We start from the raw sequence: 25,604 nt of genomic DNA, 5'->3' as shown, positions 1-25,604 counted from the left end.
GCCAGGTGTGGTGGTGCAGGCCTGTAGTCCCAGCTACTCAGGAGGCTGAGGCAGGAGAATCACTTGAACCCGGGAGGCAGAGGTTGCAGTGAGCTGAATAGGCACCACTGCACTCCAGCCTGGGCAACAAGAGTGAAACTGTCTTTAAAAAAAAAAAAAAAAAAAAAATTTGTTTTTGTGCTTTTTATTGTAGAAAAAGTTGGAAACAATCTAAATGTTCAACAATATAGGATTGGCTATATAAATGATGATATATTCTGGAAAAAATTTTATAGTTTCATTAAAAATGATGTTGATATACATCTGTCAACATGGAGTTCTTGTCAAGTTAGAAAAAGCAAAGAATAAATTACAAGTAATATAAACCCATTTTTGCAAAAAATATGCATGCATAGAATTCAATGTATATATAAATATAAAAAAGTCCTGGAAATATGTATGGATTATGGGAATTTATTTCATTTTTTGTGTTGCTTGCCCATATTTTATAAGTTTATTTTTGTTTTGTAATAAGTATATATTTTTTATTATAAATAAAAGTAACAATAATTTTTAAATTGCAGAAAAAAATATGAGATTCTGAGAAAAACTGGCAAAGGAGTTCTTTGCTTCAGGCTAATGTCCCCAAAAAACCTTCATGATATATTCAAATAATATCATTTAAATGCCTACAAGGATGCAGATATCATGCATCTTAGTATCTTTTTTTTTCCCTTCAAAACTGGGCTAGTCAATGGTCTTACTACATGTCTGGACTCAGGCTTCACAGTAATTTATCCAAGGTCAGGCCCGCAACAACGCAAATGCACCCCAACAGTTCAAATCACAAAGTATTCACTCTTAAGGAAAATATGATCTGTGGGAACAACAGGACAGCATGGAAGGCCAGACGATTTCACGTGGTTTTATGGGGCTGACTGTGGGAGAATGAAAGGAATTGAATCTGGAGAAATTGACAGGAATCAGAACACAGAGGGCCTGAATGTCAAGAAGAGAAGTTTAAATTTTATCCTGAAGGCAGCAGGGAGCCATCGATGGATACTGAGCAGGAAAGTGACACAGCAGGTCTGGATTTTAGAAAATATGAATCTTACCTTATGTACATCTCCTCCCTGTTGTTATCTTTGTAGAAATTCTAGGTAGGGGAGGAAAAACAATGATGAGTGTTGTTCTTTGCAATATCACAGAGGTCAAGGGTGTGGTGATGAAGATGAGAGGAAGATTGCTGTCTACTATCTGGGTACCCTGAGATAGGAATAAGAAACTTATTTTCCTGGATGCACCAAAGATGCATCAAACAGCCTAATTGGAAGATTCTGCTTTGAAAATCACTTCCCTGACCCTTAGACTATAAAGGAACAGAGAGGACTTGATGTGTCTCAGCCATCACATATCAGGAGGTGCAGTTCAGTGTTTTGCTGCATTGAGAGGTGGGCTGCCAAGACTGGGGTAGTCTACTTTGACCAAGCCCACATTGAAAGGCAGCCCAGCTTGATGTTTCAAAGCTCAGGCCTTGCACTGGAAAGAACCTGAGTTGGAAAGTGAGTGGTAGCACCTCGGTAATAGTAAGAGATCAGAATTCCTGATAGTGCAGAACTATCAGGAATTATATGGGATTCTGTCGCCAAAACATTTAAACTTGGCAATACGTAGGAATCTAGGTCCCTATTCCAGCTCAGGGGCCATTTAGATTAGTAGCTGCCCTGGACCTCACCACCAGAGATCCTAATCCTGTGGCATTTTTTAAACAAGTCCCTACAGATTCTGAGCCAGGTGGTCCTGGTCCAATCCATGAGCCACACCAGGTGTATATCCTGGTTTAATGCAGCACACCCACGTGCACCTGAGGGTCAGAGAAGGGCGGTGACATGTTCCAGAGCACACAGTCAATGGGTGGCAAATCATACTGGACATCATTTGTCCTGATACCACCTCCATCCCCACCCTCCTCCTTGACACCATATTTAAGCAATGCACTAAAAACTAGTGGTGTCTCAGTGCTTGGAGAACTGTCTGTCCCAAGCATTCTCCCTGATCTTAGCTGGCTGTTAAAGGTCACTTTCCTCAACCAACTCTGTCTCTCCTTAGAGAGAAGCTGCTCAGCTCATGGAAAACACCTCTTCATGATCTTTATGTAAACTGGGCCTGGTGGAGTTATTAGCAATGAATTCCTTTCTGCTGTCATCAGGATTTTTAAACTCTCCTCGGCATTCTGGAAAATCAATGGCAATATCTAGGCTGTTGAAAAAAAAAGTCTATTTAGGGTAAAGGGAGGCCACACAACAGAGCTCTGGGGACAGGTTTTGTGTTTCAGGAGCCTTGGGAATGGTAGGGAGGTTGATGTGATGGATGCCACATGGCCTTTTGGTCAACTTCATTCTTTTAAACCACTTTAAGGTGGGATGACACGGTGAATATGAAGCATTATGGCTGCTTACCTACCTGTCTCCTGATCGAATCACAGAGCATGTGAGAGAGGCTGCTTGGCAGCCAGCCCATGGGAGCTCATGGAATATAGGGGTTAAGAACTTGGGTCTGGGGTTAGCTTCTCTGGTTAACCTGGTTCATAGTAACACCAATTCTAGTTATTAGTGTGACTCCATTCTATAAGAAGAAGGAAACTAATACATAGTGAGCATTTAACCATGGGCCAGGACAACACAACCTAATGAAATTGGAACCATTATTTTCTCCATGTAATAGATAAGCAAACTAAGACTTCAGAACATTTCCTTAGTTTGTCCATCCTATTAATTATCAGATATAGGATGGAAACCCAGAGGCTGTGTGACTCCAAAGCTCATACTCTTAGCCAGTCTATACTGTCATCTTCCTTCCATGTGATGTGTTGAGTGCTAAAGGGAATATGCATTAATTTCATGTTATAAATAAGGAGGCAGGCATAGAAAGGTGAAGTGACGGCCTCAAGACACAAAGCTAGCAGAAAGCACAGCAGATGTTCCATTCCACATTTGTCTGCTTTCCAAAGCCCTTAAGCACTGCTTCCCTATGAAGAACAATTGTGAGACCCAAAGCCAAGCCCAAGCCCCCCCCACAGGGTTCTGGTCTGACTTGGACCAGCCAGCCCCACGCACCAGCAGGTTCACAGTGCAGCTCATGCGGTTGTCTTTGCTCTCATCTGTCATCACACCCCGGTAATCCAGCAGCTTCTCCAGGAGGCCTTTGACCAGGTTCACGAAGTTCTCCACCGACTTGGCAATGGTTGGGTGCTCTGCAGCACACTCCATCAGGCTGTGGCAGAGACCAGAGGGCAGTGAGCTCATGGCTGGGGAGAAAGACTGTGCTGGGGCCAGTGGGCGGTGGGATGGAGCACATGCAAAATCAGTCAGTCAACCCAAGTTCCCTGACTGCTCCTTTTGTTCATTTATTCGTGTATTTATCCATATAGTGCAGCAATTTTTTTTCTAACATCAGAATGGGAAAAAATAAAAATAAAATAGTTTCCAATATAGGTAATGATGGTGGGGGAGATGGTCACTTTTACCCACCCCTGCTGAGAATAAATCAAGAAAACTTTTTTGGGGAAGCAATTTTCATAGTATCTGTAAAAATTGTAAATGCACATATCCTCTGACCCCACAACTCTACTTTGCAGAATCTGTTCTACAGAAATATTCTCAGAAGTATGCAAAGATATAATACTCACAAATTGTGTCTAATAGTGAAATAGATGGAACTATCTTAAATGTTCATCAATTGGGAAAGGCCTAAATAAATTACAGTATATTCACCAAATGGAATTCTATGAAGACATTAAAAATATTGGAGAGATTCAATATGTCTGGGCATGAAAAGCTCTATAAAATATAGAGCTAGGTGAGAAAAGTAAGTCTCAGAACAATATTTGTTTTTCACTTAACCAACTAACATAGAGCTTAGCATGGCCAGGGTGTTATTCTAAACCTCATGCAAATGGTAACTCATTTAACCTCCTGTCACAATTTTATGAGATGGGACTTTTGTAGATAGGGAAACGAAGGCATGGAGAGGTCCACTAAGCTGTCCAAGGTCACTTGGTCAGGAATATCAAAAAGTCTGGCCCCAGCATCCATGTCTCTACTGCCAAACACTGCATGTGTGTGCAAGTGTACATGGCCATCATGTGTCTCTATGTGCTTATAAAGTGCCATGTACAGTCAGCAAGGATAGACACCAAACTCGTAGTGATGGCTGTTTCCAACAAGGCTTTAGGTGGGAAAATAGGAAAGAAAACCCTCCATTTTTCTATTTAAGTATGTGTAAATTATTTTTTAAAATTATAATATTTGTTTTAGTATTTATATTCTAAATTTTAAAAACAAAAATAAAAATATAACATCTTTAAGCATCTATTAGTTGCTAGGCATTGTGTGGTAGAGAGAAAGACATCAATATAGAAAAGAACCACACCTACTGTCTGGCAGCCCACAGACTAGGTGGGGAGAAACAGATGGGTTAAAATTTTGTTTGATGACTATTTCTTCTTAATTACTTATTCTGTGCCAGACACTGTACTAGTCACTTTTCTTAAGAAATCCTCACAGTAATTCTGATAAGTGAGAATTATTTTCCCCATTTTGCAGGTGAGAAAATGAAGGCTGAGAAAGATTAAAGGACCTTCCCAGTATCAGTGTGATAGTAAGTTGAATCAAGCCAATCATTGTTAAATTTAGGGGAGATATTTTTCCCACAGACAAACACCACAGTGTGTTCCCAGGCATCTCAAGTAGACATTATGCAGACCACATGATTTGTATCTGTCTCCTCTCCCCATGGAACTGAAACTCTCCAGGGGCCCTTAGGAGGGTAAAGGTAAGAAAAGCAAGGACTTCTGAGGGTCATTTCCTCCAAGAAGCCAAGCCAAGCTGCAAGAAGGCGACGTCTCAAACTGTTGCTGTGATAAGACAAATCCATCTTCACTCTGGGAGAAGCACCTGTTCCCTGGCTCTCAATGGGAGATGCAAATGGCCCTGTGACTTAGACCTGTCTGGCTCAGCCACAGCTGTGCATGCCTCCTCCTGGGACAGTCACTTCTAGCCCTGTGTGCCACCCTAATGACAATGCAACAAAGCTTCTTCCTAGTGTTTGGTGTGTGATTTTTTAAAGCTTTCCAGGGCAGGAGACATCTCGGGGTCTAAGCTTGGCCAGACCTGAGGTTCTCAGCCCTGGTCACATGATAGAATCACCAGGGGAGCTTTTACAAAGCCCAATGCTCAACTTAGGTCAATAACCTTAGAATCTTTGAGGGTGGGACCCAGGCAGCAGTACTTTATTATTTACATTCTCTAGGAGATTCCAACATGGAGCTAACATTAAGAACAACTGGGGCCAGGCGCGGTGGCTCACACCTGTAATCCCAGCACTTTGGGAGGCCGAGGTGGGCAGATCACAAGGTCAGGAGATAGAGACAATCCTGGCTCCCACGGTGAAACCCCATCTCTACTAAAAATACAAAAAATTAGCCGGGCGTGGTAGTGGGTGCCTGTAGTCCCAGCTACTTGGGAGGCTGAGGCAGGAGAATGGTGTGAATCCAGGAGGTGGAGCTTGCAGTGAGCCGAGATCGCGCCACTGCACTCCAGCCTGGGCGACAGAGCAAGACTCCGTCTCAAAAAAAAAAAAGAACAACTGGTTTTGTCCAAGACTTTGCAAACTTCCATGTGCATGGGGATCACTGGGGCATTGTGTTAATAGATTCTGATTCATCACATCTGGGCTGGTTCCTGAGCAGCTGCCTTACTAACAATCTCCCAGGTGATACCAGTGCTGCGGGTCAATGGACCACACTTGGAGAAACCAGGGTTTAGAAGAAAAAGGTCTTGGCTTGCTTTCTTTTCCTATTCTTTATGCATGGAGCAAGAAAGGTGCTCAAACCATCTAGGATTGGTGAAATGGATGGGAAAATTGGCTAGAAATGACCCATCCATCCACTATCCATCCTTCCACTCAACATGTGGCATTCTAGAAACTAGGGATTCAGAGTTCCAGGAGATCACAGTCTAGCATGGGAAACATAGATAAAAATTAATCATAATATATAATGATACTACCACTTATTGAGTACTTCCTGTGTTCCAGACCGCATGCTAAGCCTGTTTAATTGTTTACCTTGTAATCCCACAACAGAGTATGACAAAAGCTTTGGGAATCATAAGAAAATATAGGTAATTCCTCACGCAGTGGAATGAAGGGTGGTGGACACTTGCCACACTGCTTCTGCTCCTGTTGTGGGAGGACTAGAGGGGGCTCACTCCTCCCTGCAGTTGATTTTCACTTGGCATTGGAGGCTTTTAAAGGGAGGATCCCAGACTCCCCCTCTCTGTCAGTGCTAATGAAACTGGACTTTCTTTCATTCCTTGAAATGAAATGAAATGAAATGACCTGTGACAGGTCCTTTTCCAGGGATTGAAAGGGTCTGGGTAGGATAAAGGCCCAAGAACATACATCTATCTGCTTCAACCTTCCGATTCCCTCACCACTTCTAGAACTATTCGCAGGAATAAAATACAGAAAGGCAGGGGTGTGTCTTATGAATCCATTCAATGTGAGACTTACACTTTCAGATATATGTGGATCAATGAGCGTGGGCTCCAAAGAGAGCTCTGAGGGTAGGGAGAACTGGAGTGCTGTGTAAGGTTATATAGCTTGCGCACTGCACAGAGCACATGAGGACTGAAATTCAGCCCCACTCCATGCTTTAAACCTTGTGTTCCTATGCAAGGCTGCAGTTGCCACAGGGAGAGTAGCTCTGTTCTATTCACCAAGGCCCCATCCAAGCCATGTGCCCACAGGACTGTATCTGCCCAGTGGGGGCCCTATGTATCAGTGAGGCCCTGAAAGAGGGGCTGGGAGGAAAGGCTGGAGGAACTGAGATGACTAGCCTAGGGGAGAAAAGATAGGCAGGCTCATGGCTTCAAAAAACTACAATGCTATCCACCTGTAAGTAATACAAATGGACTGTCCTCTATGTGAAAATGTGAAATTCATACTTTCTGAGCACTAACATGACACTCAAAGGAAATGCTCACTGGAGCATTCTGGATTTTGGATTTTCAGATTAGGGACACTTAACTATTAAGTATAATTATTTCAAAATCTGAAAAACAAATCCCAAATCCAAACTACTTCTCATCCCAAGCATTTCAGATAAGGCCTAATCAATCTGTACTACTAATAATTAATATTGCTAGACTCCCAGCAAAAACTCTAAGGGCTCGATAATATTTTATCCCCAATTTTCAGATAAGAAAACTGAGACTCAGAGAGGTGAAAGGAAGGAGCAGGCACAGGGGCCCCATGGATGTTCTGATGGGGACCTGGCTCCCTGTGTCAGGCTTGATTTGTTTTGTGTAAAAATCATTCACACCTCTGTTTCAGGAGAAAAATAATGAGCTGTCTTTAATTTCTTTGACCTCTAAGGACTCCTTTTATAAATAATCACTCAGGAAGGATTTGAAAACCCTGCTGATCATCTGAAGACCGCCGCAGAGCCCCATCTGCTTATAAAAATGGAAATTGCCAGCACTGTACATGGCTTCACTTCTGGTCAATATTTTGATTTTCTTGTTTAGAACTTTAAGATAAACACTGACTCAGCCAGAACATTGTTTATTCCCCCCAGATACATCAGTCTCCATATCCACCTGAGGGGCAGACAGTGGGTTTCTCCTTCTGGCCAAATGGCATTTGCATTCTAAGTGTTTAGTGAGGGCCATGCACGGTGACAGGAAGGGGACAGGGGCCAGCTGAGATGGCACTGCCTGGGGCGCCATCCTGTCCTCTGGGCTCTGCCTGGTTGGGCAGGGTCGAGAGGCTCATTGTAGGGGGTCAGAGCAAGGCCTTCAGTTTGCCTTTCTTATTGAATTTAAAATATTCAAAAAGGATTGAAGAAAGAATCCAAACCAGAGTGATCTCAGAGAATTATAGAAATCAGAGAATATACACTTAGCGAGAAGTGGGGATGTCTGGGTCACGTTCCTAAGCCTTAGGAGAAGGTCTCGCGGGAGAAGGGGGCAATTACCAAGCTGTCAAAGACAGAAACTGGGAGCAAGTCCTGGAGATGGAAGAATATTTATGAAGCATTTACCTGCTGTGTGCCAGATGCTTTGTAATTATTCAGTTCTCACAATAACCACAGGAGCTTATTATTCCCATTTCAGAAATGGGGATACTGAGGCCAGACTCATGTGATTTGTGTGAAGTCTTGCAGCCGCTAAGTGGTAGAGCCAGGATCAAAACCCAATGTCTTTCTCCAAAGATATACAAGCGACCCATAAGCACATGGAAAGATGCACAGCCCTGTGAGTGTACTGAAAATCAATGAATTCTACACATCGCGGAAATGCAATTCAAAACCACAATGAGATATCATTTTACACTCGCTGGGGTGGCTGTAATCAATAAGACAGATATTAACAAGTGTTAACAAGAATGTAGAGAAATTGGAACCCTTATACATTGCTGGTAGAAATATATATGGAGCTGCCACTTTGGAAAATAGTCTGGTTATTCCTCAAAAGGTCAAATATAGGTGCCGTATGATCCAGCAATTCAATTTCTAGGTATATACCCCAGAGAACTGTAAACGTTATGTCCACACAAAAACTTGTACCTGCATGCTCACAGCAGAATCAATACTAATAGTAAAAAAGTAGAAACAGCCTAAATACACATTTAGAGATGAATAAACAAAATGGGGTACATCCATATGGTACCAAATATTTTAATTACCAAATATTATTTGGCAATTAAAAGGCATTAAGTACTGAAACATGCTACAACATGGATGAACCTTGAAAACATTATAGGCAAGACAAAATGCAGAGTAATGGTGGCCTAGGGCTAGGGGAGATGGGGGAGTGTTTGGGTGTGTGTGCGCGCATGCGTGTGTGTGTGTGTGTGTGTGTGTACGTGTGTGTGTGTGTTGGCAGAGCAGTGGCTAAGGGGTGCAGGGTTGCTTTTTAGGAGTAATGAAAATGTTGTAAAATTGATTGTGGTGATGGTAGCATAGCTCTGTGAACATACTAAGAGTCAATGATTGTACACTTTGGGTAAATTGTATGGCATGTAAATTACATCTCGATAAAGCTGTTAAAATGATGTCCTGACTCCAAGTCCAGTGGTCTTGGGCACTGTTCTCAGTCCACTGTCTGCCCCTGGCCTGGACGCTGGAGTCAGGCAGAGCCAGGTTCAGGATGCAGCTTGTCCACCCCACTAGCTTGTCCTAGTTTCCTTGAACAATGTGCTTACTTCCCTCAGCCTCAGGGCCCACCTCTGTGAAATGGGCATCAAAGGGAGTAAGTGTGATTAAAGGAGGGATTACACAGCACATTGCACAATAGCATGCTAAGTTATTAAGTGTGCTCAATAAACGTAGGGCATGACCAACATCTGTGAAAAATTTAAATAGAAGGAAAAATAGCAACCACATTCCACAGTTAAGACATAATGAAAGTAGACATTTTGGTAAATTATTTCCCTCTTCCCAACACAGCAAAGATTCTTTTCACCTGGCCCATTCTATCAGTTCCAAAGAAATGGCCACTCCAGAGAGAAATGTGAGGTTTCTTCCAAAAATGGAGTTTTGCCAATACCCATGAGCCTCTAGATCCATCTCCAGGGGAGGACAGAGCCACTCGGAGCCCCCTGGAGTTCTGAGCCCTCCCGCCTCACCTGACCTTCACAGGCTGTTCCTACACACAGGGCACTGAACTTACATTGACTCCAGCAGCTGCATGTACTGCTCGTCGCCTCGGCCCCCTTCTACCTCGTGGTCCAGCTTCAGGATGATTTCGTTTTCAAACTGAAGATGTAGGAGACAAAAATCAACAATAACGTTAGAAGGCTGAGGGCTGAAATTAGTCAATTCATTATTTCAACCAAAGCTTTAGGGAGCACTCTTTATCTCCCAGGTTGAGTGCTGGGATCTGGGAATGCAAATTGGAACAGAATACTATGTCTGCCTTTTTGGAGTGCCCAGAGAGTGAAGGGGAGCCATGGGTGATAACTGCTAGAGAGAGAGAGAGAGAGCACGTGCGAGAGCGCGCGAGTGCAGGAGAGGGAGAGAGGGAGGAGAGTCAGGGAAGACTTTTCACAACTCATGTTATTTGAGCTTGTTTTCAAAGGTTAAATAGAAATTTCCCAGAAACAGAAAAAGGGAAAGGACATTCCAAGAAGACAGCACCACATGTGCACAGGCATGGAGATATGTGACGGAACACAGAATCTTCAGGGAATGCCATGTTTCCTGGACAGCTATTGTTTCTGCCCGCTTGGCATTCCTTCATTCCTTTCTCCATATTTTGGTGATCACACCAGTCCTAACCACAGTCCTTGGGGCTCTGGTGGGCTGAGCATCCCTCCCTAGTTCCAGATGTGGAAACCTGACACAGGCCTAGCTCCTAATCAGTATATTTCATTGCCCAGGTCCCAGAATTAATAAAGGTCTGGACTGAGACAGTGAGACTCTAAATCTGAGGCTTTATTGGACCTCTTAGCAAAATGAGTCTTTTTGCTCAACCTGAAGATGGAAGTTCGTGAGCCTCAGGCTGCTGCTGACCACAATGAAATAGTCTGTCTGAGAATTACACCAATACAGAGGCAAGCAGAGAGGGGAAGATACAGAGAGACAGAGACCTGATGCCATTTGTGAGCCCCTGCATTCAGCCACACCTGACACTTTCCCATTCATATGAGCTCATCTGTGTATATATCAGCCAGTTTGAATTGGAGTTTTGTTCCCCGCAACCAAAGAAATGATGAAAAATACTCATAAAACATGGAGCAAATGTCAGGTCTCAGAGAGTCAAGACTGGTGACAACGGTAATGATCAGAGATCAGATTAGGTAAGTGATCTGAAAGCAAGTATCCATTTACAGTTCCACCAAATCTTGTTGCATTGAAGCCACAGAATGTTTTGTCTCCCTACTTTCCATGTTAAGAAGCATTTCACCCACTGGAGTGCATGGCTTATTCAACACATTGTTTTGAAGTCACCCAACGTCTTTTTAACATGATTTTGTTGCAAAATGGTTTGTACTGTTTTAGTATTATACCCTGAAGAGTCCATCCAAATTATGCAGTCCACCCTTCCCTCATTTTACCATTAAAAAATAAACTGGCACCTGGAGAGGGAAAGGGGAGCTTGGCAAAGGTCACCAAGACCAAAAGAGGACTTGGGGAGTCCTGACTTCTAACTTGACCTCTTTACACCCGGTCTTCATAATACTTCATGAAGTCTGGAGGTCACGGATCACCTTTAAATGTGACAATGCATGAAGAGCAGCCAGCCCTTGCTTGGTACAACCCTCGGTGCCAGTTATTATTACGGAAGAAGAAGTAGAGGCTCAGGGAGTTTAAGTGACCTGTTTAAAGTCTCAGATGAATGGCAGAGACCTTTGGCAGGCTCTTTCCTGGGCATAAAGGATAGAGCTCCATGGAGTTGGAATCTTTAGGTGATGAAAAGGCAGGGACCACATTTGCTCTTCCCTCTGGTTCACACATCATCCATGATGCCATCGTTCCCTCACTTTTGTGCACAAAGGATCTAAGGGAGGGACCAAAAGCTTGTGCTGATACAGCACAAATGCCAAAGAATTTCCGGTGAGTTGCCTCAGTTGGGGAAGACTTATTGAAGGAGATATACCGGGCCTGGAAAAATGGGTAGGACTGTGATAAATGTGAAAAGGAAGGCATTCCAGATGGGGGAAATGGTGTGAGCAAAGCTGTCGAGGTGGGAATGTGGAGAAAAATGAAGACAGCAGTTCAGCTTGAGCAGAGAAGAATGGATGGATGGACAAATGAAAGGAAGGAAGGAAGGAAGGAAAGAAGGAAGGAAGGAAGGAAGGAAGGAAGGAAGGAAGGAAGGAAGGAAGGAAGGAAGGAAGGGAGGGAGGAAGGAAGGAAGGGAGGGAAGGAGGGAGGGCGGGAGGGAGGGAACAGACACCTAGATGAGACCCAGTGTGGCAAGAGTCTAGACTGCCAGTCTGCAAATGAATCACGTCCCTTCTATGGTGCATCCTGTCAAGCATTATGTCTGTGTTGAATATTATCCAATGTCAAGGGTTGGGGACTATCATGCTTAGAGATGTCTTCTCTGCCAAGCCTAGAGCAGGAAGAAATACAGCTAAGGGGCTATACAATGAGTCTGCTGTGCGGCTGTCTGGCTTTAAATCCCTCACCGCTTCCCTCTGCCATCTTGGGAAAGCTGGTAGGTCTTTCTAATCCTCAGGGTCAGGATTTAGATAAGGGACTGGCAAACACTTCCTGTAAAGGGCCAGACAGAAAATAATTTAGGCTTTGCAGGCCAGATGGTCTCTGTGACAACTACTCAACTCTGCTGCTGTAGCACAAAACCAGCCCTAGACAACACATACACAAATTGGCATGGCTGTAGTCCAATAAAAGTTTATTTACAAAAGCAGGTGGAAGGATGGATTTGGCCTGTGGGCCAGAGTTTGTCTACCCCTTATCAATACAATGGGCATAACAGTAGCACCTACAGTGTGGAGTAGCTATAGGGCACAGAGATTTTATATGTAAAGCACTAGCAAAGTGCCTAACATTAAGTGTGTGCTGTGTCCCTCGACTTGTCATCACCACTAATGTTATTGTTATTACTGCCGAATGTTACTAGAAAGCAGCGCAGGGGGAGAAAAGTGCATTTTTTCTTGTCTGAGTGGTTCACTGGGAAATGCTGGCATGATTCTTCCTGGTGAGCTGAACTTTTCTTTGGAGCACAGAAGTGGTTGAGGTAAATAAGCACTTGTCTCAGGGTCACAAAAGAGCCTGCCAGGAGGGAAATTACAGGGTTCCAGGGAGTGTGTGAGACAAATGATACCATACCACCATGCCTGAGCCCTTGGGGTGAGCTGGAGGGGTAAGGTCTCAGTCAGGAATATCCTAGGGTCAGTACTGTGCTCAGAAATGGCTATGATCACAGTCCGTGGCATTGAATAGACTTGGTTTGAGTCTTGCTTTGACTTTTTTCCCAGCCCTGTGACCTTAGCCAAGTTAATAAACATTTCTAAGGCTTAATGTGCTCATCTATTAAATGGAGATTTGAAATAGCATCTCCTTCATAGTGGTACTGTAACAAATTAAAGGGCAAACACACGTATAAGGCACTTGGCACATAGTAAGTGCTCAATAATTGTTAGCAAAGCTCATCATGCTATTGTCATTGTCATCATCACAGGCATCATACTCTCATTTAATCTTTACAACAGCCAAGGGAGAAGAATGTCATCATCCCCATGTTACAAATGAGGAGGCTGAGGCAACGTAGGACCTTGGGTGCCAGAGTGTAAGACTCTGTCTCAAAAAAAAAAAAAAAAAAAAAAGGCTCTCCCAAACATACACTCCATCATGATGCTGCAACAGTCCTTACCCCCAACACTGTGACCATCCAGAGTTGAGGATGTAGCTCTGGCTTCTCCAAATTACTTCCATTTTCATCCACAGCTACATGACTGCATCACATCATTGAATCCTTACCCCACTGCTGCGAGGTGGATGTTTGCTAATGAGTATCCATAGATTTGTATTGAGCCACTACAGAAGTCAGATTCTACAGAGGCCCAATACAAATCTTGAGAAGCTCTAATCGAGAAAGGAGGAGTGGACTCCAGGAGCCCAAACCTTCTGCCTGGGCCTCCCTCTTCCAGGAGACTGGCCTGATATGGGCCTCATGTTTGCTTCATGCCTTCCCTGCATTGCTTCTCTTGCCTCTCCTGGCTGCTTTAGAACATCTTGGCTATTTTTATCATCTTGTTTTCCTAGAATGTTTTCTGATTGGAGTCCAGCCCTGTAGAAGTATGAGATTTGGGGAATGATTGCTCTTCCTCACACGTCTGGTGCTGACTTTGACATGGGAAGAGCAGAGATGTTATTAGAGGTCTGGATGTCAGGAAGATGACAAGGATGACATCAACACCAGTAAGTCTGCCTTTGACCTCCTCTGTTATGAAATGCCAGTTATCCTGGGTGGAAAGAAGTAGAGTTGGGAGGAACCTGGAAAAGAGAATGTCACGTGAGAAGGGGTGTCTGGAAGTCAGCGCAGCTTTCTAATTTTGAGTTGTCTCTAATCGTTCCAATTCATCCCCCAAAAGAGCTTGGGATGGGAACCTCTAATGGCAGTTGGATACCCACTTTACAGATGAAGAAGCTGAGGCTGAGAGAGGTTAAATAACTTACCCACATTGATTCAGCTTATAAGTAGGTCTATCTGAATCCAAACTACAGTACTGAGAACGCAGCAAGCACTCAGTACAGATTTATTGAATTGATGTAATATTTTCCACATTATGTTCTAAACAATTTAAATCACCAGCTTACTCCATGCCAAGATGCAGTCTCAGCGGAATCTGCTAACATGGCTATCTCCGTCTATTAATTAATTCAATGAGCAACGATTGAGCTCCTACGGTGTTCAGGCACTGTTCTAGGTGCTGCTGTCAGATGCTATCCCCTCTTCTTTCTCTGAGAGAAGAATTCTCTCCGGGATCTCCTGCCTGCTGAGGGCTCAGATCCCCATGCTGACTGGTACACAGTCCTGTTCTACAATCTGCATCTAGCCAACCAGTCTCCAAGGTCTCTATACCCCAGGACTCCCACTCATTCCCACCAATAGCATCCAGAACACCTACATCCCCTCCTTCCACAAAGAATTGGCCAGCAAGACAGCTGGTCTACTCGGGGCAAGGGGATTACTCAAGCAGTCATTAGCAAGCCCCATTATTCTAGGTTATAAAAACATTTGCTGGAATGCACCTCCCTGTGCCAATGTGGTTCCCCTGAATGACATGGGATGGGGGTCTAAATGCCTCCATCCATTCATTCTGGGAACACTGACATGGTGCCCACCACGTGCATCTCAGGCACTTGACAGGGACTGGGAGTTCAGGACTGAGAGACCAGCTTTGGCCCTCAAGAGCTCACAGTCTGCTGTGGAACACAGACCTATGAGCAGGTAATTGTGCTGTGTGGGACAAGTGTGATGACCGCTCAATCCAGGCAGGATAGGATACGTTTCACTCTGACTAGCATGTGTCCTGGCCAAGCCGGCCACAATGGGGTCCACCTAAGGCCCTCTTGCTGAAACTGTCCTTCCACAACCCCACCAAGGGAATCATGTGGTGTACCAGGGGTGGGACATCCAGTCCTAGACAATGGACAGAGACCCCCGAGATGGTCTGGGATGAAGTGCTGCACTCATGAGGCATAAATGTCATCAGTCAAACCCATCAGCTGTCTATGAAATTTGGGTGAGAGGTGAGACAGGGAAATCTGGCACAGAGCTTATAAAAGAAACCCAGAGCAGAGAAAGAGATTGCCCTGGGGTTGCCTCTTGTTCAGCCCCCAGAACCGTGAGCCACTGAGAGTCTAACACCTTCCTGTCCTAGTTCCAGCCTATGTATACTTGGCTTGAGAAAATCTTTGTCTCTTGTACCCAGATGAACCACTGCCCCAGGAAGCAGGAAAGCCTTTCCCAAAAAGTAAAGCCTCAGCTGAAGGGTGTCTAGGATCTCTTCGGGCAAAGATATAAAAGGAAGAGCCCATACAAAGGCATGAGAGCTAGAGAACTTCAAGAAACTGGCATCAGGCCAGAGGGTTTGGTATGACCTGGGAGCAAAGCCCCTGCTCAGTTTCCTCTTGGCTCTGCTATTTCCCTTAAGCAACCCACATTTTAGAAAGGGAACAATGTGGTCTTCTGGGGACCTGGTTCTTCTCTCATGGGATTATTTTGGCATCATGTACTAATGCCACTTTGCACACCAGCCCTCCTGGATTCTAGACCCCAGTCCTGGGGTTCACTCTCGTTCTGGCCATCAAGGCTGCTTGGGATTCAGCAGGGTGTCACCACCTCCCTTTCCTGGAGACACCTTCCATGACTGCTTACTCTGAACCAAAAACCATGCCTGGGCCGGCATATCCCCCAGCTGAGCTCCTATGAAGCATGCCGGCTGGTTTTCACATGGGCATCTGCCTCATTAGTCAGCCTGATTGTCCTGTCTCTTTTGATAAGGGAGCTGCGAGGAGAAGTGATTAGGGAACATGCTCAGAATGAATGCACACTGGAGTGAGGAGCCCAAGGAATGACTCTATACGGAGAAAACAGGTGGGTGCATGCCACAGAGAAACCAAGATACGAGAATCCTTTAGGGAAGGAAAATCACACTAGAGTGAAACTCTCTGAGGCTGCCAAACATCTGTCAGGTCACAATCCAGGCAACGACCAGGTCTTATTTCTTTTTGGGACATTGTACACCATCAGGCACTTGGTGTGTTTCTTTTGCACACCTGTTCCCAGGAACTCTTCTAAGGCACCCGCTGGCCTCAGAAGTGGGTCTGAGGGTAAGTAAACTGCCCTTCATCTCATGGCGTGTGCCCTTTATGTGGTCCCAAGCTGCACAGACCTTGCTCCCACTTAAAAGGCAGCAAATTCCAAGCTGCCTTCAAACACTCAATCCAAGCTTTCACCTTCCACTCCCCTTATCCCAACTGCTCAGATACGGCCTCTTTCTCCATTTGACCTACTCAGCTAGATTTCTTTTCAGGCTCTTCACAAAAAGGCAGCTGGCCACTAGCCCTTCTGGCACTAGAGTCCCTATAATGCTACCTCTCACAGTGATATCATCATAGCAAACTAGTCTCTTATTCCTCTCAGAACAACTTTCTCCCATGTGAGATTAATAGGATGGAAAATCCAGTAGATGTTTCTTGCACAAATAAGTTTAAGAAATGACAGATCTGTTTGCCATGGAATGTCTCAGTGCCTTGACTCTATTAATATGCACTGGGAATCTCTAAGATGGGTTCCAATATGCAGTGATTTCCAAAGGTATTTAACCTTGAAACCCTCTTCCCTGGAGCATCTTGTTGGATCAGTGCTTCATGGACATATTTAGGGAAAGCACTGCTCTAGCAGATACCATTCAGCCAGTATTACTGGGAGATACTGGTGGCTGGATAGTACGGGTTGCAGCATGGGTTTAGGAATCGCAGTGACCTGCTTGTTGCAGCCTTTGTTCTGCTACTTTCTTGATTGTGACTTTCAGCAGATGACGTCAGCTTTCAAAGTCTCGGTTTCATCTTTAAAGTGGGTAAGATAAGATAATGTTACCTACTTCATAGAGTTGTAGTTTAAAAAGACTGCATGAACTAATACATAGAAAATAGGTGTCATATGCCTGATATGTAGTAAATATCTAAAGTCAGTCATTATAATCATCATCATCATCATCATTAGATGCAGATGAGGAAGATGAAAAATGCACAGAAATGAGTATAAAGCAAGGCAGTAGATAATAGTCATACCTTAGACATCAAATAACAGGAATGGGGAGAAAAGACCTTCTAGGTGACATGGCATTTGGATGGGCTTCACAGGATCAGTAAGAGTTTAGAAGGTGTTGAGAGGCAGGGTTGTGACTGTGCAGAGAAGTAGCAGGAAGAAAAAAAATGCCCAAAGGACACCCACAGAGGCAATGCCATTCAGGTGGGCTGTGGGGATGGTGGAGAAGAGGTAAGGTGGGGAGAGTTGGAGAGGATGGCTGAGACATTCTTCAGAAGGCTGGAGCTGGGAGGGCCGGGGATGCTGGCTAGAGGGTGTGAGCTTTATTCTGTGGGGATTAGGGTATTAATGGGTAAAGGAAGGGAAATATCCCTGAGGATCTTAAGGAAAGGCAGTTTGGAATCTGCTGCCTTTTAAGTACCCATTTTAAGGCAGGATATGGTAGGAATAAGAGGTAGATGCACTGGGGGAGAGAGGAGGGTGAGAAGCTCAGTTAGAGGTAAAACTGAGGATGTGGGGCAGAGAGGACAGGGGGTGAGACCTGAGGGAACGGTTCAGGCAGCCTTGATGGGACTTAAAGACCAACCTTCCTAAACAGGGTAATGTCACTGAGCAGTGCCGGGAGCCAATTGTGGCAACTGGTGCTTCTTCCACTGCCAGAGCTCCCAGTGTGACCAGGCCCGGGAAATGGACCTCATTGTCCAAGTTTGACGAAATATTCAATGACAGTATTTGGCCAATGGCTCTTGTGTTTCACAGAGGTTCTGGAGCCTTCCATGCTGGGGCCAGTGTCCCATTCCCTCACAGATCCACAGGTCCCTCCTGAGCAACACGTCCCTAACTCCATCTGCTATCAGATTTGGTGTGTGGACAAGTAATGACACTCAGCAGGGCCGGCATTTTCTAGATAATGTAGATCCGCAGAGTCAGCCCAGAAGATGAAGTACTAGACAAGAGTGGGTGAGAGAGTGGGACAGGTGGGACGGGTGGGCCCTGGGAGCACATTTTTAGAGAATCATTAGGTAGAGATGTGGGGTTCTTAGATTCTTGAGAAAGAGGCTAAGCAAATACACAGCCAGAAACTGCATTTTAATCTTGTCCTTGGACGGAAAAGCTTGATAGAATACCGACCAAATCTGATCTGCCAGCTCATTCCGGACCCATGAATAAATGTCCCTATCCTGCCGCCGAGCCTCTCAATGAAGCTCAGGGAGATGGAATAAGGATATCATTATGGGGAAATGGGCTGGGGATTAGGCATGCTGGCATGAGTTTCCGGCCTCATTTTTTACCTTTTTGAAATCCCCACTTCTTTGATATTCACACAGCATCATGTCGAAGAAGATTGGTATGGTGGCTTTCCGGAGCTCAGCCTCAGGGATAAGTGTCATCTCTAATATAGGTCCTACCATGCCTGGGATGAAGCAGATTTTGTTCTGACCTGAAAGAGAAGAGGAACATGAACACATAAAACAGTTCGGCGACGCACAGGTCCTCCTCTGACCAAGCCTGGGGAAAGAAAAAAAGGGAAGCATAATAGTAAAAACAATAGTTAACACTTATATAGTTGTTTACCATGAGCCAGGCACCGTTTTGAACACTTAACATATATTAACTCCCGTTAGAGCGCATGCATTATCCAAAACAAGCCCGATTATTAAGGCTAATAACACGGGCGTGCGTGTAGAAAGCACTTCACTGTTTACAAGGGTTTTCACCTGCAGCGTCTGCTCTGCAAATAGGGCCATGATTGAATATGTTAGAGATGGCAAAGCACAGCACATTTGAAATTATGTCTGTCTGAAATACATGCCGTGTTGCTGAGAGTTTTTAAATGGGATTTTACCAACTGTTTTATGAAATGAGAAAAGCAAAATTTGCTACTAAGAACCGGCTATAATAGTGTGGTCAGTGGAACGTGGAGATTTAAAACATAGCTTGAGGATCAGATGAACCACAACTTCTCGTCTCTTCTGCCTCATTTCAAGGCATTCCCTCCGTCCCCTCCCCTGGCTCCTGGCATTCTAGCCTAGCTGGGGTGGCTCAAATGTCACAATTTCACCTTGCTTCCCCCACAGCAAGGCTTGTGCACATTATGCCCCTTTCCTGAGAATACTTTTCCCTGTCTGCTCCCTAACCCAATACCCATTACCACGCAGCCTCCCCCAGATGGGTGCTATCTTAGCTTAAACACTCCTTCCTCTGGGAGAAAAGCCCCCTCTCTACACCTCCCACCCTTAGCTAGAAAAGATTCCTTGTACTGCCTCTATATGTTTTGCCAGTTTTGAAATGATATCTTTATATGTCAAATCGTTTGATTAACATCTGCCTCCCCCACTAGAGACCATGTCTGTTCTCCTCACTGTGTCTATAGCACTGAGCACAGGACTTACTAGATGATCAGTAAACACCTGCTGAATGAGAAAATAAATTTTCCAGCTCCTACATTCCCTGGCTATGGGACTTGTATATATGTCTCATAAAAATGCAAAAGTGATACCCAGCTGTTGAGAAGATCTTGCAAAAATATGTCCGAATGTACTTAGCACAGAGTGCAGAAGAATCAGTGCCAAGGGCAGTGTTGCCCAGTGGTTAAGGGCACCAAATCTGGAGCCAGACGGCCTGAGTGTGTAAATTGACTCCACTATCAATTACAGCTGTGTAATGTTGATCAAGTTTGTCTCCCTTCTCGGGGCCTCGGTGTCCTCATCTGTAACTTGGAACAATAACAGTATTTATCTTATAAGGTTATTGTAAAGAATCAAAGAAAAAATGAGTGATTATTTAGCAACTGCCCAGGACAATGCTTGGTACATAGCCCACTTTCTACAGCATTAGCTATTAATATTTTCTTTGTGATGTTTGGTCAAAATGAACCATAAAGGGGAGCCTTATTGAGCAGAACTGAGCAGAATCTTCAGAAAATATGCATCAGAAGTAGCAGACAGGGAATAAAGAGGAGCACTTAGGAATTGCAGGGATTTCCTGGGAAGTGAGGGTCAGCATATTCAAGCAACCCTATTATTGAAGCTCACACCTCTATATTTCATCAGCTGCTGCCTCCTTCTCCTTCTGAGTTTTGGCACCCACCCTGGTTTCATCCATTGTCAGGATGAACATTTGTGGTCTTCGCCTGGGGCAGAGAGCACCTCAGGGTGCAGAAACTCAGGTGGTATGGCGTGTGGCCTGGCACAGCTGCTTGCGATTAAAGCTCAGAAAAGGAGCTGAGAGGGAAAGCAGTAAGAAAATGAATTTTCTTTCAACCTAAATGAGGCTTAATGTTGGAGTAGTTGCCCAGGATTCAGATTAAAATAAAATAAAAAAGGCATCATCCTAGGAATATCCTCAGTTAGTGAGAATGAAATGGTGGAGTCAGGCAGAGTGGAGTGAAAAATAAAGACCCTTTTCCAGGATATAAGCTTCATTATATGATGCATTTGGATTACACTTAAGCCTCAGAGTCTTTGCTTTGGCCCAAATAGAAAACAATAACAACAACAGCTTCCTTTCTGGCAGGTTTATAGTAATTGCTAATCTACGTTTCTGATTTCATCCTTCAAGATCCTTTAAGCCTTTTTCAAACCACAGTGGGGTTTTAAAATTCAAAGTCAAGTGCAAAAATAGGTAGAAGGTAAATGGGAAACTGTCAGATAAGCCACCACGGAATGGAGAAATTGCTTATGCAACAAAGGCCTTTAGAATACTGGAGGGCATTGGGCATGATAAGGATAAATTTTAGATGGTTTAAAATAAAGGGCAGACATGCTGTAGACCCGTGATTTCTTAAATACTTTTGATCTGCATTCTTTACAGTCAGTTGAGGAGATATTTGGCAGAATAGGGAAGGCGGAGAGAGAGATGGTGATCTCCAAATACAGCGTGACCTCAATGGCCCTTACAATGCTCCCTTCAGAAATGTTATTCATTTACATAAAAGTGGAATTTCAGCACATTGGATTTTGTGTTCAAGTATCCAAATGCATATGTGTTTGCATATCTTTACATACATAGATGCATACACGTGCACGCAGAACACATTTGTGGCTAAGTGAATACAAACTCATTTGGGAAAAAAAGTGCTCATGCAAGAGACACACCTGCTGCTGTATTCGAGAAAAGCCAAGGAAGGGCATTTACTAAGAGGGTCTTTTTCATGTAATTGAAGCTGAACTTCACTGGGAACAGATACCAATGAGAAAAGGCTATTAAAGTGCCAATAAGCCAGCAGGAAAAATCCAAATGCCAGATTACACAGGCTTTGGGAGAGGATCTGCTGATAATGCAAGCACAGAGAAGAGCTCAGGGGGGTGTGGGTGGAAAGGGGTCCCATGAATTCTCTGGTCTTGGTTTCTCATCTGTACAGTGGCCTCCTCCATCACTCCTCCCAGGAGTGGACTGTAGGGTGAAATGCAAAGGATCTGAGGGCACTGAGGAGATGACCTTGAAAGAAACAAGAAGGAAGGAGGGAAGGAAGGAAAGGTGAAAGGAAGGAAAGAAGGAAGAAAGGAAGGAAGGAGGGAAGGAAGAAAGGAGGGAGGGAGGGAAAGTAGAAAAGGAGGGAGGGAGGGAAAGAAGAAAAGGAGGGAGGGAGGGAAGGGAGAAAGGAGGGAGGGACGGAGGCTTTTGTGAACTTGGCTGAGTATTAATTTGGGCAAGCCATGGCCTTCTGAGGCTGACATGTAACAGAAAGTTCTCTCCAAAGGCTGGCACAGACCCTACAATGAACAAGGATGAGGGCAAGTTACGACTCCCTGGATTTCAGAGTCCAGCAAGCCTCCGGGGGAATTTGAAATAAAGCTGAGCTGATTAAAAACAAACAAAAAAAAACCCTAAAATCAGTTCAAAAGGGGAAGACAGAACACAGATCCACCGATCTTTGCTCCTCTGTCTTAGGCTTGGAAAAGCTCCCTCCTGGCAATGCTCTGAAACAGGCAATCAATTCTCTCCTCATTATTCAGGACTTGCCCATCCTCAGCTTCCTTCCAGGCCCCATAGAGTCTTCGAGTCTGACAGCCTGGGTCAGGTCCTGCCACTGCCACTCCCTGGTTGTATGGTATTGTGCTTGTCATTTACCTTCCCTGAGCCTCCATGATCTCATCTGTAAAATGAAGATAATAAAATCTGCCTAATAGAATTGTCGAAGCTTAAGAGTTTGTGCAAACGAAGGGCCCTGCACAGTGTCCGGCACATTGCAAAAGCTCAGGAAGTGTTGATGCTGTCGCTGCTGCTGCTGATGGTAAGTACTTTGGGTTCAGCTCTATGCCGAGTTTTAGATTAAGCAATATGAAAAGACAAGGCCTAACCTCATGGAGCTCCCTGAAGCATTTCATGGAAATTTTCAGGCTGGTCATTTTATTTGTTCACTTTTAAAGCAAACAGCTGAACTGGGGAAAGGGTCAGATGGATTTATCTTCCCTACCACGGCTGACACTCACAACCCTCCACTCTTCTCTGTCTCATTGAAATATTTTCTCATTTGTCCTCAAAGATGTTTGAAAAGCCCCAGTTGGATCATGTTTATTCACAGCATTTTTTCCCTATGACTTTCCTTGCTCTCAGGATAAACTACTGGGAGCATGTCTGGTCCTGTGCTGCCTCCCCATACCCACTGTGTGCCTCTCACCTAGCCACCCTCCCTCCACCTGCCTACCGCCCACTCCTCCAGGGCACACTGCTTTTCCCGCCTTGGGCCTTCCTCCGCCAACGAGCTCTTCTTCCTTCCCTCTCCTGGACTCCCCCCTCCAAAGTCTACCCCCCCACACACATGTCTCTGCAAGTAAACCCTTTCTCATTTTCTAGGGCTGTGCTATTCTGTATGGAAGCTGCAAGCTGTATGAGTCTTTTGAGCCCTTGAAATGTGGCTAGTCCATTAGAAATGTGCTGCAAGTGTAAAAAATCCACCAGATACCCAAAAAAGGAAAACAAAATCTTAGCAATATTTTATATTGATTACATGTTTAGTATAAAACTTTAGAATATGGTGTTAAATGTATTGCTAAAATTAACTTTATTCTTTTAATTTTTGAAAAATAAAGACACTAAAGCATTTATAATTAGAAGGCTTGTATCCTATTTCTAAAGAACAGGTAACATATTCCACAGGTTCTGGGGATTAGGACATGGACATCTTTGGGGAGCCTACCACAGTGCTCGATGTTCGTTATTACATGAATGAGTAAACAAATAGATGGATGGCCACTCTAATCCCATTTCCTATTTATTCCCAGCAGCCTCTCCCCAACCCCAGGAAGACATGCTTGCTTGGGCTGGTTGCTCCCTTGTAATATCTGCCCTTTCCCTGTCTTTCCTTCAGCCCTGACATAGTCCTCCTTCCAATTCAGGGGTTCTGGCTCTTCCTCATGGAGGCCATCCTTGGCTTACTCACTAAGTAGGACTGTGTCACCAATTCTCTGGGTGCCCCAAGTTTCCATTCTACAGCTATTTCCCCTTCGCAACTGTCATTAAATAATGCTGCAGTTAGTATGTAACTATTCAGTGCAATGATCACCAGTCCATGAAGTCAGGGGCTATATCTCTAACCTGATTCAGGTTTTAACCCCCGCTACTGGCATAGTACCTGGCATGTAGAGGATGTGTGTGTTAGTTTCCTACAGCTGTTGTTATAAATCACCACAAACTTAGTAAATTAAAACAGTACACATTTATTTTGTAATAAGTGTAATACTTCTGGAGATCAGAAGTCTGAAAGGGGTTGCATGGAGCTAAATCAAGGTCTGGGCAAGACTGAGTTCCTTCTGGAAGATCTAAGGAAGAATCTGTTTCCTTGCCTTCCCCAGCTTCTTTTTCCAGCCTCTAGAGGCTCCCTGCATTCCTTGGCTCGTGGACCCTTCCTCCATCTTCAAAGCCAGCAACACAGCTTCTTTAAATTGCTCTCTGACTCTGATTTTCTCCAGCTTCCGTTTTTCACCTATAAGGATGCTGTAATTGTACTGAGCCCACTTGGATAGCCCAAGACACTCACCATCTTCAAGATCTTTAACTTTATCACACCTTAAAGTCTCCTTTGCTGTGTCAGGTAACATATTCCACAGGTTCTGGGGATTAGGACATGGACATCTTTGGGGAACCTACCACAGTGCTCGAAGTTGGTTAGTAAACGAATGAGTAAATGAATGGATGGATGGCCACACTAATCCCATTTCCTATTTATTCCCAGCAGCCTCTCCCCAACCCCAGGAAGCCATGCTTGCTGGGCTGTTTGCTTCCCTAGAATACCTGCCCTTTCCCTGTCTTTCCTTGAGTCCTGACATGGTCCTCCTTCCAATTCAGAAGCCATTTCCCCACATGGAATCATCCTTATAGTCCTCACTTATATCCCTTTTGCCTGAACTCCAGAGTCCCCACTACACATTTCACTTTGTCACTTTTCCCTACTAGATAGCTCCACTCCCTGGACCTCCGCACCAAGCTGAGCACTCTGTAGATGCTTAAACAGTAATGGACAAATTGCCCTCGAGGCTTGGCCAGGCCAACCTCCCTACATGGGAGGCCGAGATGCCAGGCACTAGAATGTGTCTTTCTTTCCCACAACGAATGTTAATACAGCAGCTCAGTGTTAACCCAAGTGAATGTGGGAGGATTAAGTGCCAAGTCTTTTGAGCAAAATGTGCATTTCTTCATGCCGAGCAGAAATCAAATGTTACAATGCTACAATACTGGGAAAAGTAAATTCCATTTGGTGTCCGCCCAGGATCCAAAAGAACAAATGCCATTAACCCCTGAGTGGCTGGCTCCTTAAACACATGTTGTCTTTCTCCCCATGAAGACCTCCCTGCCCATACCTCCTCTCCACACACACACAATTTGTCTAGATTTGCCCCTGAAGAATGTTAAATAATCTTCAAGCCTGAGATTATAGCTTTGCAATTAGCTATCTTATAATCACAGGGTTGCTCAAGTTGTTCTTGATGAGAAGAAGAAGATGATGATACTGATGATGGTGATGATGATGCCCTGATTGCTTCTGGCCTTTAAACAAAATTTAGAAAACTAACATGCATTATGATTTACTCATTATCAGTCATCTTTGAAAAAACGTAGGTCGTTGGTTATTTCACACCCTTTGAAACAATATGCATACACTTTGAAAAAACGTAGATCGTTGGTTATTTCACACCCTTTGAAACAATATGCATACACTTTGAAAAAAATTATTTGTAAGAACATTGCACTTGGGATCAAGAGACAGGCTCTTTTAGCCTCAATTCAGTCACTGGCTTGTTTTTGACCTTAGGAATGTCCTTCTGCTTCTCTTGGCCTTGTTTGGCGTTTGGCAACTTTACCTATAAAATC

General features: G+C 44.3%; 1 protein-coding gene and 1 long non-coding RNA gene across 2 annotated transcripts in view; one reads left to right on the top strand and one right to left on the bottom strand.

The window, feature by feature from the left end:
* DOCK2 (dedicator of cytokinesis 2) overlaps positions 1–25,604 on the bottom strand; it is a 446,463-nt gene that overhangs the window by 45,801 nt on the left and 375,058 nt on the right. Inside the window, exons 33-36 of the mRNA XM_003810916.4 lie at positions 18,584–18,732; positions 9,714–9,799; positions 3,096–3,252; positions 1,095–1,135 (exon numbers count right to left, since the gene is read on the bottom strand). Of these exons, the coding sequence (XP_003810964.1) occupies positions 1,095–1,135; positions 3,096–3,252; positions 9,714–9,799; positions 18,584–18,732 (433 nt within the window). The remainder of the gene's footprint in view (positions 1–1,094; positions 1,136–3,095; positions 3,253–9,713; positions 9,800–18,583; positions 18,733–25,604) is intronic.
* On the top strand, positions 9,795–22,989 carry LOC117980424 (uncharacterized). The gene is made up of 4 exons (XR_008625476.2): positions 9,795–10,842; positions 13,778–13,933; positions 16,023–16,115; positions 18,620–22,989. It is a non-coding gene; the product is annotated as an uncharacterized LOC117980424 (long non-coding RNA).

The sequence above is a fragment of the Pan paniscus genome, chromosome 4 (genome assembly GCF_029289425.2).
Source record: "Pan paniscus chromosome 4, NHGRI_mPanPan1-v2.0_pri, whole genome shotgun sequence".
NCBI classification, from domain to species: Eukaryota; Metazoa; Chordata; class Mammalia; order Primates; family Hominidae; genus Pan; species Pan paniscus.
This window is presented reverse-complemented; position numbering and strand designations above follow the sequence as displayed.